Genomic DNA, 14,826 nt, shown 5'->3' on the forward strand with positions numbered 1-14,826 from the left:
CGTGGCCACACACCACTTCTAAATGTTTCAGAGTGCATCTCTGAAAAAAAACTGGACACTTTTCTTACAGAATCATATGATCATTATCACAATAGCCCCTTAATATTGCCTAATACCAAGTCACATTCAAAGTTCCCCAGTTGTCCCAACACTGTCTTTAAAGCCGGTCTGTGTTTATCTGGATCCAAGTAAGGTCTACACATTGAATTTGGCTGTTTTTTCTTGTGTGGGTCCCCTTTCCCCACCCTCAAATTTTTTTTATCATGTCAGTGACTTGTTGAAATCAGGTCAGTTGTCTCATGAAATGACCTACATTCTGTGTTTTATCTGCTTGCCTCCTCGCGTTGTCATTGAACTTGCTCCTGACCCCTATATTTGTCACATTGTGTTTTCTCCCTTCTCACTGGAAACTAGTCCCTGAAACGATATGTGAACATCTTGTAATGGTCCAGCTCTCACCTCATGGCTTTAGTATCCACCCGTGATCTTTGCCTGAATCAATTACTTTCTTCGAGGTTGTGAAAGGTGATTTTCTGTTTCTATTTAAAATATTTTTTTTCCTAAAAAGCAGTAAACTTCATATGGTGTGGGCAGTCGCCTTCTTATTGACCTACCTTCCGAGTTCAGGTTATGATATAAGAAAACCCCCAAAAGATGTCCCTGTTGATTTATTATATTTTAAAATAACTTCCCTGTTCTGGGGCGCCTGGGTGGCTCAGTCGTTAAGCATCTGCCTTCGGCTCAGGTCATGATACCAGGGTCCTGGGATCGAGTCCCGTGTCGGGCTCCCTGCTCAGTGGGGAGTCTGCTTCTCCCTCTCCCACTCCCCCTGCTTGTGTTCCCTCTCTCGCTGTCTCTCTCTCTGTCAAATAAATACATAAAAAATCTTAAAAAAAAAATAATAACTTCCCTGTTCTTACAGCCTGCTGGCGGGCTCTGCTCAGGAGTCTTTCAAGACTCAAGACTCTCCTGCTGAGAGTCCCCAGACCCTGTATGTGTGGATCTCTCTTGGTACCAGACCACAGAGAAACAGATTCTTAAATGTCAAAAAGCATTTAAGTGGGCTGAGAAATGAATTTTACTTTCTGACTTGCTGTTACTTGTTTGTCTTGCCTCGTTTATGGTAGTGGATGGCACGGTTGAATTGTTGCCTTTGTGTGTATGCGGATCGTATTGCCATGATTGTTTGATTTTTAATTGATGGATTTATGCTTCCAGCCTTTTGGTGGGTGCATTTTATAAAACATTTAAAATATTTTTGGGGGGGGGGTGCCTGGGTGGCTCAGACGGTTAAGCGTCTGCCTTCGGCTCAGGTCATGATCCCAGGGTCCTGGGATCGAGTCCCGCATCGGGCTCTCTGCTCCTTAAATCTTAAAAAAAATAAATAAATAAAAATAAAAAAATAAATTTTTTTAAGATTTTTATTTATTTATTCATGAGAGACAGAGAGAGAGAGAGAGAAGCAGAGGGAGAAGCAGGCTCCCAAGGAGCAGGGAGCCCGATGCGGGACTCGATCCCAGGACTCTCGGATCATGACCTGAGCTGAAGGCAGACGCTTAACCGTCTGAGCCACCCAGGCGCCCCATTTAAAATATTTTTAAAAGCAATACATGAGATAAGTCTCTGGAGAATAGATTGGGCCTGTAATCATGGGACTGTGGACCAGAGAGGTCCCCTCACCCCATGTCCCCCCGGGCTGGGCCCCTGTCCGCAACAGCCGGACCACCCTGACCACCCACTGCTGGTGTCTCAGCAGAGCCGCTGGGTGTGGAAGGCTGCCAGCCCCACTCGTGTCAGGGAATGCTGTGGGCTCTGCGAGGCAGTCCCCGCCCTGAAAGACAGGATGACCAGGGTCCACTCACAGGCTTTCACGCAAGGGACACTGTGATCAACCAATTCTCTGGAAATCAGTGATTACAAAAGTGATTTATTCGCACAGTACAGAATTCTTTGCATAATTTGGAGTTTCAAAAAGGAGGAAAAGAAAAATAACATTTTACTCAAAATTAAAGTTCTGCGTGGAGTTTCTTTCTTTTATGCCCGTAAGCCTACACTTTCCGTCTTTTGTGTGTGTGGGATGGAGACCCAAGTCGTCAGTGGTTGTTCTTCAGGGGAGCTGGGAATCTTCTTAATTTCTGTAGCCCCACGGCCTTGCTGAGTAACTGGCACATAGCAGATGCAAAATAAAAATGTGTTGAATCAATTAATTTGAGAAGAGAAATCCAAAGCCAGGGTATAATTCGGTTCCACTTAAGGAATAGTTTGTGCTGTTTATTTTACTCCCAATGATTATAGCAAACACTGAATGCTTACTATGTGTCACGTAGTTCTAAGCACTTCATATAGTAACGCATTTAACTTTTTCATGTGCCCACTGAAATAAAAAGCATTGTTCCCATTTTACACATGAGGATTTTGAAGCAGAAAGGGTTGAACACCTTACCCGGGTAACAAAGAAGGTGAGAAGCAGAGCTGGGACTTGAACCCAGAGGTGGCCCCAGCTTATGCACTAAAGTCCTATGTTATACTGTTTTTCACAGTCGGTCCATTAGAGTCTAAAATAATAATAAGTAATTACTGACATGCACTTCAGTACATTATGTGCTATGCTACTTTTCAAAGTGCTTCCAAAATGCATTGTTTATGAGTCCACAGCGCCTGCTCTTGAGCTGAGGGGAGTTCGCTGTTTCGAAGGAGACAGACCATCAGCGGTCATAGAATCAGGCAGGGCAGCGAAGGAGAAGAGCCTACAGGAGGGGGAACAGGCGGCAGGGAGTGTTGTTCGGTTTGGAACGGACATTCAAAACCAGTCCTGAGCTAGATGGGAAGGATGCTTGCTGCAGTGTATTTATCAAAGCGAAAGCTCCTGAGCAAGTTGAATGTCTAATAGGGAGGATCGGTTAGCTACATTATGGTTTATCCACAGTGACCATTATGAAATCTATATAGTGGCCCAGAAAAATGCTTATAGTATATTCTGGGGTGGGGGGAACAGAACATCTCATGATCGCAGCAATGTAAAATGTGACCGTGATAGAGAAGGGTTGGAAAGAGAATGTGCCAACGTGAAAATTACTGCAATTAGGGTGGAGGGTCTGGAGTTATTTAACTCTTAATATGACATTTTTCTCTCTTTATGGAATCAGAATTTAAAAATGAAACCTGAGAAGATTTGGGACAATAGGTTATAAAAAAAAAGAGAGAGAGAGAGAAAGAAAACACCCAAGACTTTGCTTAAAAAGATAGAAAGAATTCAGCAAGCCTTGTGTCCTCTACTATGCTGTGACTTTGTGTGCATAGGATCCAGTATGGGGACAACACAAGGCTTGTTTTAGGGTGGTTGGGGGCTGATGCGAAGAGACATATTGGATTAGAGAGATGCAAGCATGCACATCATGAAGACAGTCATTTTCAGAGCAGGGTGCGCGAGATTAATCACCCTGTGTCTAGCACGTCTCCCTGGGGCAAACCACAGCCTCCACCCAGACACCAGCAGCTGTTGTCTCAGATCTGTACTTCAGGCTTTGCCGCCCACCAGAGCCAAGCCCCTCTGCTTTCACTGCCTAACTTGCCAGTTAGGACTACCCAGGCAATGTGGGGGGTGGGGTGGGGTTTTGCACTGTTTCTCCCCATTTTGATCCCTTACCTCAACACACCTGCAAAGATCCCCATTCATCCTCTCATTCTGATGCCCAAGCTCTCCTTGGTGAGGGGACCCTGATTATATTAGTCTGGGTTCTCCAAAGAAACAGAATCAATAGAAGAGATAAATATATCTATTATATATAGATAACGATATATTATATAGATTGTTATATGTATTATAATATATATATATATACACACACATATATATAATATATATATATATATATATACACACACATATATATTATATATATATATATATATATATATATATATACACACACACATCTAAATCCATCCATCTCTCTATTTAAAGACATTTGTTATAAGAAATTAGCCCACAGCATTACAGAGGCTGAGAAGTCCCAAGATCTGCAGTTGGCAGGCTGGAGACCCAGGAGAGACTCGATGATGTAAATTCCAATCCCAGTCTGAGTCCAAAGGAACAGCTCAGACAGTCAGGTAGAAAGTGAATTCCCTCTTACACAGCCTTTTTGTTGTGTTCAGGCCTTCGATGGATTGGATGAGCCCCCTGCCTCCCACCTCCTCCCCCACACCCTGCCACGTTAGGGAGCTCAATCTTCTTTACTCAGGCTATTGATTCACATGTTAATCTCATGCACACCTATGGACACACTCAGAATAGCATTTGACCAAATGTCTGGGCACCGTGTGGCCCAGCAAGTTGGCACATAAAATTAACGATCATTTAACCATTGATCTTTTGAGAACAGAAGCAGGGTAATTCTATGCAGGGCCAGTAATGGTGGTCTTGACCTCAGTGTGCCATTTGGTTTAGTACTGATGAGGGATAAACAGGGTAAGGCAGGTGCTAGTAGAGCAGTGGAAGAAGGAAGATGACTTAGGCTGTGGGCCAGGATGGGTTTTAAATTCTGCCATGTGTGTGTGACCCCCACAAGTCAGTAAAGCTCTTGGCACTTTAGCTCCTTCATCTGTAAAATAGAGAAAATAATACAAGTTCTTTAGGGAAGATACTTGCACAAGTTACATAAACTCTCCAAGACTCAACTCTTTAACCTCTAGCACAGGGACAATAAATTCTATACCTCATGAAATTGTTGTGAGGATTAATAAGATAATATATACAAAACCTTTAGCTCGATGCCTCTCATATATTATGTGCTCAATAAATATTAGCTATTATTTTAACATCTACTTCAGAGGGATGTTGTAATCACCTATTATAAATAAAAAGTCTTTGGAATAATATAATAAGATGGCAATCTTGTGTTCTTTTAAAGTTGGGCAGATACCAAACTGACAAATATTTTTAAAAATAATAATTCCTGGTGGTGTTTGTTAAGGGTGTGGTGAATGGGCACTCGCATACACCTCGAGAGAGAATACAAATTTTCCAACAATTTGGCACAATGTACCAAAAGTCTTAAACTGCTTGTAATCTTTGATGAATACTGATTTTCACAAGGATGTTCATCATAGAATTATTTATAAGGGTGAAAAATTGAAACAAGATTAGGGACTTGGGGCTGCCTGGCTGGCTCAGCCGGAAGAGCATGCAATTCTTGATCTTGGGTTCATGAGTTTGCATCTCATGTTGGGTGTAGAGATTACTTTAAAAAATAAATAAGCTTAAAAAAAAAAAGATTAGGAGCTTGGTTACACAAATGAGATTATATTTAATATAATGATGTATTGTAACCTTAAAAACATGCTTTAGAAAAATATCTAATGATATAATAAAATATGGCATATTGCTGAGGAAAGAAAGCAGGCTACAAGATAATGTATATAGGGCTCCCTGGCTGGCTCAGTTGGTAGAGCATGCGACTCTTGATCTTGAGTCATGAGTTCAAGCCCCATGTTGGGTGTAGAGCCTACTTAATTAAAAAAAAAAAAAATGAGGGGCGCCTGGGTGGCTCAGTCGTTAAGCGTCTGCCTTCAGCTCAGGTCATGATCCCAGGGTCCTGGGATCGAGTCCCGCGTCAGGCTCCCTGCTCAGTGGAAGGCCTGCTTCTCCCTCTCCCGCTCCCCCTGCTTATGTTCCCTCTGTCGCTGTCTCTCTGTCAAATAAATAAAATCTTAAAAAAAAAAATGAGTGCCAAAATAATGTATGTAATATACATTTAACATATAGTTACTGAGTACCAATTTTGTGCCAGGCACTGGGTATACACTTGGGAACACAACAGACCCAGTCTATGGTCTCATGTAGATTCTCCCCAATTTAGCTGAAAGAAAAATGTACACGTGTATTATTATATACATAGAAAAATAATCTAAGGTATCTTTTCATGGTGAAATGATGGTGTTTTTCATATTTTCCTTTGTATTTTCCTGTAATTTCCACTTTTTATTAATAAAGAACCGGTGTTGCTTTAATAATTAGAAGAAAACTCTTAAAAATTAAAAAATTTGTTTTATTTGAGTATAGTTGACACACAATGTGACATTACTTTCAGGTGTGCAGCATAGTGATTCAACAACTCTACGTTACGCTGTGCCCCCCCCCCCAAGGGTAGCTGCCCTCTGTCACCACACAACCAAATACAGTATCATTGACCAGATTCCCTGTGCTGTACGTTTTATTCACATGACTCATTCGCTTATTCTTCCCATAACCGGAAGCCTGGATCTCTCACTCCCCTTCACCCATTTTGCCCATCCCCCCCCCTTCCCTCAGGCAACCACCAGTTTGTTCTCTGTATTACTAGGTCTGAGTCTGCTTTTTATCTGTTTATTCATTTGTCTTGTTTTTTTTAGATTCCACATGTAAGTGAGATTATATGGTATGTGTCTTGGAAATTCTTAAAAATTCTTAAAATTCTTAAAATTTTTAAGAGAGAGCCTGGGTCACGGAGTCGCCTAGTGTGAGCTGGGTTCAGAATGGAGAGAGCGCCTCTTTGGGTGTCGCAGGGGAAGAGAGGGCAGGAGGGTTCGACAAAGGTTTGAGCGGCAATGTTTGCTTCTCTGTGACCTTGACCAAGCCTCTTTACTTGTCAGTTTCATCGTCAGTAAAATGAAGCTAATCATTCCTGCCTGCTGCAGGGTCATGAGAATTGATGAAATCATGTGTTTGTGCTTTTTAAACATTTGTGGCGTGTTACACGGATGTAAGTGGTGTTATTATTACCTTAAACAAGTGACTTCCCATCTCTGATTCTCAGTGTCCTCTTCTTAGAATGGACAAAATGGGTTTCTAGCTCTATAGTACTGTGATGTAGTAAATGTGAATCCCAGGCAGTGTTTGCTTTCACGGAAGATGTCATTACATACTTCTTGATTTGGTGATCGTGAAGAGGAAGAGCGGTTGCACATCTTCGCTTCCTCTTTTCCTCTCACTTTCCAAGCATTCCCTGGTCTGTTGGCTATGGGTCTTTCTATCATTTGCCCCATTCGCCTGAGGCTGGGGGGCTTGGTGCAGGACAGGGAGTGGTAAGAAGCTTCCTGCGGGTTACTCAGCCCCGGCAAGGGAGGGATTTAGACTTGGTAAGATCTACCACCTGGGAAGCCCTCACAAGTGTCCAGAGTCCTCATTTTACCCTCAGAATGACACGGGGGCTGAGTCCTGTCACCGAGCACAGCTTTGCCAGCTCTGTCATTCTTCTGAACTCCTCAGATCACTCATCACCCCGGGGGGGAGGGGGGCCCTGGGTTCCCACACTATGCCCTGAGAAAGAACCCCGAGGATCAAGGGAGGTGAGAAAAAATGCCCAGAATTAGTCACAAGAATGAAGTCAGAATCACACAGGGCAAATGTGCCCAGCCTTTGACCAGGTGCTGACCTTTTTTTTTTTTTTTAATCTATCTCTTTTTTAAAATTTGAGTATAGTTGATGCTGACCTTTTAAAACCCCAGAGCAGCTCCACCCTTCTCGCCTCCACAGCGGAGGGTGAGGGCAGGGGCGGGGGTGGTGACAGGGATGGGGAGGGGGAGGGGGCAGCAGGGCCTGGAACGAGATAATCCCAAGGCGGGGCTCCTGTGGTTGGTTTGTCTAAAACACCACAGTTTACAAAGTACTTTCAAGAACATGATTTCCTTTGATCTACCAGGCAGCCCAGGCAGACATAATCATCTCCATCCTTCAGATGAAGAAAGTGAGGATCACGCGGCAGAGAGACACCCCAGGACAGGCAGCTAGTGTGGCGGCGGGAGGCAGGACCCAGGCCGATGTTAGTTAGCCCCAGCGCTTTGGCAGTTTCACGGCCCTTTGATAACTTCCCTTAAAAAAAAAAGTTATAAAATTTTCGAGAACAAAGAGATGGACGGGGGAAGGGATCTATAATCCCCTTACTCTGACACAATCACTGCTAACGTTTATTGAATTTCCTCTAGACTTTCTCGTGTGCCCTTTTATCGAACATACCTAAAATGACATATCCTTCCTCCTACTCTTCACAAGATGTCATATCATTTCATATTATGGTGTGGTTCTGATGGTCATTCCTTCAGCAGGCAGTTAATGAGTGCCTACTGCATGCCAGCTAGGGTCCCAGGCATTGGGATACAGCCCTGAATAAAGCAGACAAACTCCTTTCACTTATGGAGCCCATATTCTGATGGCAGAGACCAACAATGAACAAAGAAGTAAGACAGATGGCATTTCCTTCCTTAGCACCAAGAGAAAAGAAACATACCTGATGCTTAAAACTTGTGCTAAAGAGCGAAAGATAGTTTTTATCCACGGGACGTGGTGGCATGTAAGGTTTTGCTTTACCAAAACCCATCTAACAATTATTGAGCTTGAAGCGAGTGGGTGTTCAACACACGCAATTTTGTTACCTTCTTTTCTTTTATCGTCAACATTTTCTAATCTCTCCTTTCAGCAACATCTTACAAATTTGCCTAACAACAGCCCATTATATTAATGAGGGCATTACACCACCAGACATTCAAGTTGTTCCCTTCCAGGTGAAGTCTTTAAGAATGTTTTAGAACTTGGTGCATCAAACTTTTCTTAGTATTATTGTCTCAGAAGAGAGTGGCGGACATGAAATCACAGGGTCACAGGGAAAGGACATTTTGGAGGGATGGGATATGAATATTTTTTAAAGCTCTGGGTATTGATTGACAAATTGCTTTCTAGAAGAACCTGCCCTTGGAGGGCCTGGGTGGCTCAGTCGGTGAAGCGTCTGCCTTTGGCTCAGGTCAGGATCTCCCGGTCCTGGGATCGAGCCCCGCATGGGGCTCCCTGCTCCGTGGGGAGCTTGCTTCTCCCTCTCCCTCTCTGCCTGCCGCTCTGCCTGCTTGTGTGCACTCTCTGTCAAATAAATAAATAAAATCTTAAAAAAAAGAAAAAAGAATCTGCCCTTTAACTCTCCTGCTGGCAATATATGTGGGAGTGCTCATTTAACTCTTTCCTGAACCTGCGCCTCGTCTTCCTCAGTGAAAACTGTAAGTTTCCTGGTCCTCTTTTGCTCTTGTGTGCATATAAAAGAAAATTTCCAAGGGACACAAGGCAGACTAATTCAGTGACCTACTGAAACAAAGGGAGGGAACTTTCTCTCCTCGTCAGCCCATCAGCCGGAGTTCTGCAGCGGGAAGTAAATGCTGAGTTTCAATAAGTACTCCAGAAGGGCTATGAAGAAACCTGGGCATGGAGAAGCCTTCTTCCTGTCTGCGTTCAGGGAGCTCAATGAGTCAGTAAGTCAGGAGACGTATATTGGTGGGAGTAGAAGTGGCACCTCAGTCAGAACAGCCAAGAGAAGTGCCTGGTCTGTAAGCTGAGGTTTCGCCACATCCCAACCCACAGGAGAGCTAGCTTCCCTATCCTGCAAGCCCGCCCTATGACACAGAATAATTTCTTTTTTTTTAAAGATTTATTTAAGTAATCTCTACACCCAATGTGGGCCTCGAACCCACGACCCCAGGAACAAGAGTCACATGCTCCTTGGACTGAGCCAGCCAGGCACCCCAGCGAAAAAGAATTTCTTGCATGAGAGAGCAAGGGTGAGGATAGGAAGAGCCATGATATACTTGAGCTCTTAAATCGCAAGAGTGTCTGAAATTTGTCCTACTGGCACCAAGGACCCCACAGGCTGCAAGTCTTGCCTCTCTCTGGGTGTGTGGGAGGAATGTGCTTAACCTTTCTTAACAACCTCACCTACTAGGGACAGCTGACAGGTGGGGTCACAGTGGGGTGTGACATTCAATCCACTCTAATCCAACAGCCCCAAACGCTAAAGACAAATGCAGTGGTATTAGGTAGGGGGTTAAGCAGCTTGAGAATGAATGCCCAGGATTCAGACCCAACCTAGCACTGAAGTGCTGATCTCAGTGGATGCTGCCCCCAGAGCCTGCAACTTTATGATTGGGCTGGTGGAGATCTGGCTGGGAGGTGGTTCTCAAGGAGAATTACGTTCCTTTCCCTGCACTGACTGACATTCCTTTAGGCAAATCCTCTTAAATCAAAAGTATAAACACCGAATTCCCAAACCCTCAAAGGGTAAGTCACAAAGTCAGAAAATGGATAGATGGTCTCAAAAAGGATAGGAAAAAATGCCCAGTACATATTCAAAAAATCACAGTGACTCATTTCCTCTCTGAAGTGACACCTGGCTGGCAGATGCCCTTACATCTTTTTTCCTCTGTAACCTTCAAAATGTGAAATGTCCTTTAAAATAAAGGATTTGTTGCCTTTCTGTACAATTACTGCTCCCGAAATGGTGCAGCTGTCTAGGTCTCTGACATCACACTAAATCCTGATCGTCTGAGGTTAACCTCAACTACTGGTTTGAATTTTGTCTGATCCACTATTGGATTTTTCTCCTGACACTCATTTCACTCCCACTACTCAAGTAAAGAAAGACATGATTGTCGGGCTCAGGCTAGCAACAGTTTTTATTGAGAAAGGTGAACTGACACAGATGATTCTGGTGGCCCTGGCTGAGTGATAGAGAATCTGGATGTCTGGCGAAAGATTTCAGAATCTTCTGTCCAGAGGAAAGGGCCAAGATAATTTCCAGGGTGAGTCTGTCCGCTTCATGGGACTGGGGAGAGGATACAAAACTAGGGTAGGCCTAGCACTTTCCGGGAAATTGTCAGGAGGAATAAACTGGGCAGCGCACACTGGGGCTGGTTCCCATGGCTCTGGTGAGCACACAAAGCTGACTAAATACAAAAGGGCTGTCAATTCCCATAATCTATAGAATTTCTTGTAGAGTGAGAAGGCCAGAGGGTCTGACTTCGAGAAGGTATTTCTCAGAAGACTGGCTCTTGTAGGGGTTCAGAGAAAGCATAGCTGGAGACAACAGCTTTTGGGGGGTCTGGGTTTGGTATTCTGGCCAGCGCTATTCCTAATGGGGCAGAGAAGGAAACCACTTCCCTTTCTTCTACTTGGCGAAACTGTGGGTGTCCAGACTGCTGTCTGCTCCATCTCATAGGACCTTTACTGAACTGGAATTAGCCCCACTTGCCCACTGGGCTGAGAGAACAGCTGTTCTCAGCAGGCTGGTTTGGGGGCGGGAGTTCCAAAAGCGCTGAGGTTCTGGGGAAGCTAATGAAGGAGGCCCTGGGAGTCCGGGCAGTGCCGGCCCCCAGCCGAGAAGGCTCGTCTGGGGAGTCTCCCCCACCCCCCTCCCCGGGCCTCCCTCCCCTGCGGGCTCCGGGGCCGCCACCTCCGCCGGGCGCGGGACAGCTACAGCAGGGCCCGGCCAGCGTTCGCCGTCCGGGCTCGCTCCCAGCTGCCGGCCGGGCTCCGGAACACGGAGCTGTCGTCCCTGGAGAGCGAGGACGCCGAGCTGCCTCTGCGCGCCGGGCGGTCGGCGCGCCCGCAGACCCCGCGCCAGGCGCGGGCGCGGAACGAGCGGTCCAGCAGCAGGTAGATGAGCGGGTTGGCGCAGCTGTTGACGAAGGCCAGGCAGGTGGCGATGCCGAGGCCCCAGCGCAGCACCAGCAGCAGGCCGCAGGGCAGCGGCAGCGCCCCCAGGCGCGCCAGGTGGAAGACGGCCCGCAGGACGCCGAAGGGCAGCCAGGAGCCCACGAAGGCGCCCTCGACGGCGAAGATGATGCGCAGCGAGTTCCTCCGGGCCCGGCCCGGGTGCGGCGGGCGGCGCAGGCGGCGCGAGATGAGGCAGTAGCAGACCAGGCTGACGCCCAAGGGCAGCACGCACGTGAGCAGCAGCAGCAGCAGGCTCAGCACCTGGAAGGCGTCGGAGGACTGCTCCCCGCACTGGCTGCCCCGGCCGCCGCCGGGGAGGGGCCGCAGCCCCCGGTAGGCCAGGGAGGGCAGGCCGGCCAGGAGCGCCGCGGCCCAGACGCCGCAGCAGGCGGCCAGCGCGCAGCGCCGGGTGCGCAGCGGCCGCGCCTCGAGCAGCTTCACCACCGCCAGGTAGCGGTCCACGCTCAGGCCCGCCAGCAGCAGCGCGCCTGCGCAGCGCGTGCCGGCCAGCGCGAAGCCGCTGAGCTTGCAGAGGCCCTCGCCGAAGGGCCAGCGGCCGCCCTGCGCCGCCGCCACCGCCCACAGCGGCAGCGTGAGCACGAGGCCCAGGTCGGCGGCGGCCAGGTGCAGCACGAAGGTGTCCACGAGCCGCCGCGGGCCGCGCCGCCGAGCCAACAGCCACACCACGAAGGAGTTGCCCAGCAGGCCCACCGCGAAGGCCGCCAGGTAGAGCACAGGCACGTAGGCGTAGCCGTAGGGCAGGTCCCGGACCGGGCACGGCTCCAGCTCCTCCAGGTCGCCGGACCCCGAGTAGTCCCAGGACGCCGTCCCCGGGCTGGGGATCCAGGGCTCGGTGCGGTGCATGGCGGGGGGCCGCGAGGCCTGTGCGGGACGCAGCCTGGGTGCGGGCGGCGGGAGCTCTGAGCGAGGGAAGGGGGGTGGGGGTTGCTCTTCACGGCCGGTGCCCAGCACCTCCCTTCCTGCCGCCCAGACCGAGGCAAATGGGTGGGCAGGAAGGTGAGGGAGGAGGGGGGGGCGTGGGAGGGGCAGCCCCCCCCCCCCCCGGGTTGAGGCCTACGTTTTGGGGCTGGCCCTAGGGGAAGGGCAGGGACCCAGCAGAGGGGGCTTCCAGGGTTGTTCGAGGGAGGGTCCTCAGGGCTGGGACACCTGCCCTGCCTCCCAGTGGGAGCCGTCTGACGTCAGGATGCAAGAGGTGGCGTGTGCCCGAGAGCCCCCATCTGTTCTCGTCGCCCACTTCGCTCCTGCCCATGCTCCGCGCTGTTGTTTTCTCTAGTTTTATTAGAGGTGAGGGGATAGAAACCCGGCTGAGGGTTTTGTAAGGGGGGGGAGGCGGGTTCACCTGTTCTCTAGGAAAAAGGGGTTCTGCTCTCTGGTGCACAAACAGGGTCGGGGTGAATGAGGGAGCCTGCACTGGGGGCCTCCCTCCTAATCAGGAATTGGGCACCAGAGCTCTCCAGCTGTTGTTAGCCTCCTGAGGCGCCAGGCTAAATGTCCTAACTCGAAGAGTGGCTTTTCTGACCAAATCAGGTCCTTATGAAGCCACATGGGAAGGTTTTAAGCTAGAGAGGAAGGGTATCCAGACAGAAAAGGAGAGGGGCCTGGGATTTAATCCCAGCTCTTCTTTATCTGCCCTCATCTGGTCAAATCTACCTATTAAGCCAAACACAGATGGAAACTCAGGACAAAAGATGACTCAAGATGGTACCTAATTTAGCAGCAGATTAGTTGTCTTTAATTAGGAGTCAGAAGTTTAGAGGAGGGTGAGATCCCTTATGGACCGGGTCAGGAGAGGATTCATGAAAGGGTGGGAATGACGCCTGACCTTGCAGGGGGTGGTGGCTCCCCAGGAGGAGAGGATGGGTGCAGGAAAGCTTGCCCTTTCTCCAGAAGGTACCCTTTCTTCTCGCATTTGGTACGTTGCTTTTTCATTCTGTTGACGGTTTCCTTTGTGCAAAAGCCTTTTATTTTGGTGTGCCGTTTCTACTGCGAGGATTCTGGGCAACTCCAGTTAAGTCCAGATCCTTTTTTTTTTTGTTAATCTTATATATCGAAGTACTGACACACAGTATTATGTTAGTCTCAGGTGTATAACATAGGGATTTGATAATTCTATACGTTACACACTGCTTACCACCACTGCTCACCGCTGTCTGCATGGTACCATGCAACGTTGACTGACTATATTCCCGATGCTGTACTTTTCACTCCCCAGATTTGTTTTATAACTGGAAGTTTGTACCTCTTAATCCCCTACACCTATTTTGCCCACCCTCCAACTCTCCTCCTCTCTGGCAACCACCAGTTCTCTGTATTTATGAGTCTATTTTTGTTGTTTATTCGTTCACTTGTCTTTTTTAGATTATATATATGAGTGAAATCAAATGGCATTTGCCTTTCTCTGTCTGAAAATTTTACTTGGCAGGATCTTGGTCCTTTTTTTATGGCTGATCAATATTGCATTATATATTACATTTATAACATATAATTAGAGCATATATAGAATATACAGAGAGCACATACACACCACATTTCCTTTGTCAGTGAACACAGGTTGCTTCCATATCTTGGCTATTGTAAATAATGCTGTAATGAACATAGGGGTGCAGATATTTTTTTTAATTAGTGTTTTCATACTGTTTTCCACAGTGGGTGGACCCATTTTTCTTCCCGCCACCAGTACAAAGAAGCTCCCTTTCCACCACATTCTCGCCAACACTTGTCATTTCTTTTTGATACTAGCCATGCTGACTGATGTGAGGTGATCCTTCATTGTGGTTTTGATTTTGCAGTTCCTGCTGATGAGTGATGTTGAGCATCTTTTTATGTGTCTATTGGCCATCTGTATGTCTTCTTTGGAAAAATGTCTACTCAGGTCCTCTGCCCATTTTCTAAGTTGGATTATTTGTGGTTTTTTGGTGTTGAGCTGTATAAGTTCTTTGTGTATTTTGGATATTAACTCCTTATGGGAGATGTCATTTGCAAATAACTTCTCCCATTCAGTAGGCTGCCTTTTCATTTTGTTGATGGTTTCCTTTGCTTTGCAAAGCTCTTTATTTTGGTGTGGTCCTGATTGTCAATTTTTGCTTTTGTTCCGGGTCCAAATTCTTAGCAGACATCCCTCCCAGGAGATACTGTGTCGGGACCAACGTTTCTATGTGTGTGCCCACCCAGAGCCCACCACGCTGTCACCAGGAATGAGTGACAGACCTGTTGGGCACTCTGGTGTTGAAAATTGGAGGTGGATTATCAATCTTGATTCAGTTCACTTAACAGTGAGCTCCTTCATGGGGCAGGCAGTG

The 14,826-nt window shown here is 47.3% G+C and overlaps 1 protein-coding gene across 1 annotated transcript; it reads right to left on the reverse strand.

Annotated features, from left to right (window-relative positions):
- Positions 1-11,263: 11,263 nt before the first annotated feature.
- Positions 11,264-12,408, reverse strand: GPR25 (G protein-coupled receptor 25). Its single transcript, XM_021682843.1, has one exon. The coding sequence runs from the start codon at positions 12,368-12,370 to the stop codon at positions 11,264-11,266; it is 1,107 nt and encodes a 368-aa protein (XP_021538518.1). The 5' UTR covers positions 12,371-12,408.
- Between the last annotated feature and the right edge of the window lie 2,418 nt (positions 12,409-14,826).

This window comes from Neomonachus schauinslandi, chromosome 6 (genome assembly GCF_002201575.2).
Source record: "Neomonachus schauinslandi chromosome 6, ASM220157v2, whole genome shotgun sequence".
Taxonomy (NCBI): domain Eukaryota; kingdom Metazoa; phylum Chordata; class Mammalia; order Carnivora; family Phocidae; genus Neomonachus; species Neomonachus schauinslandi.

What these genes read in the sequence shown, in the direction of transcription:
- GPR25 (XM_021682843.1), bottom strand. Translation starts at nt 12,370, where the DNA reads ATGCACCGCACCGAGCCCTGGATCCCCAGCCCGGGGACGGCGTCCTGG.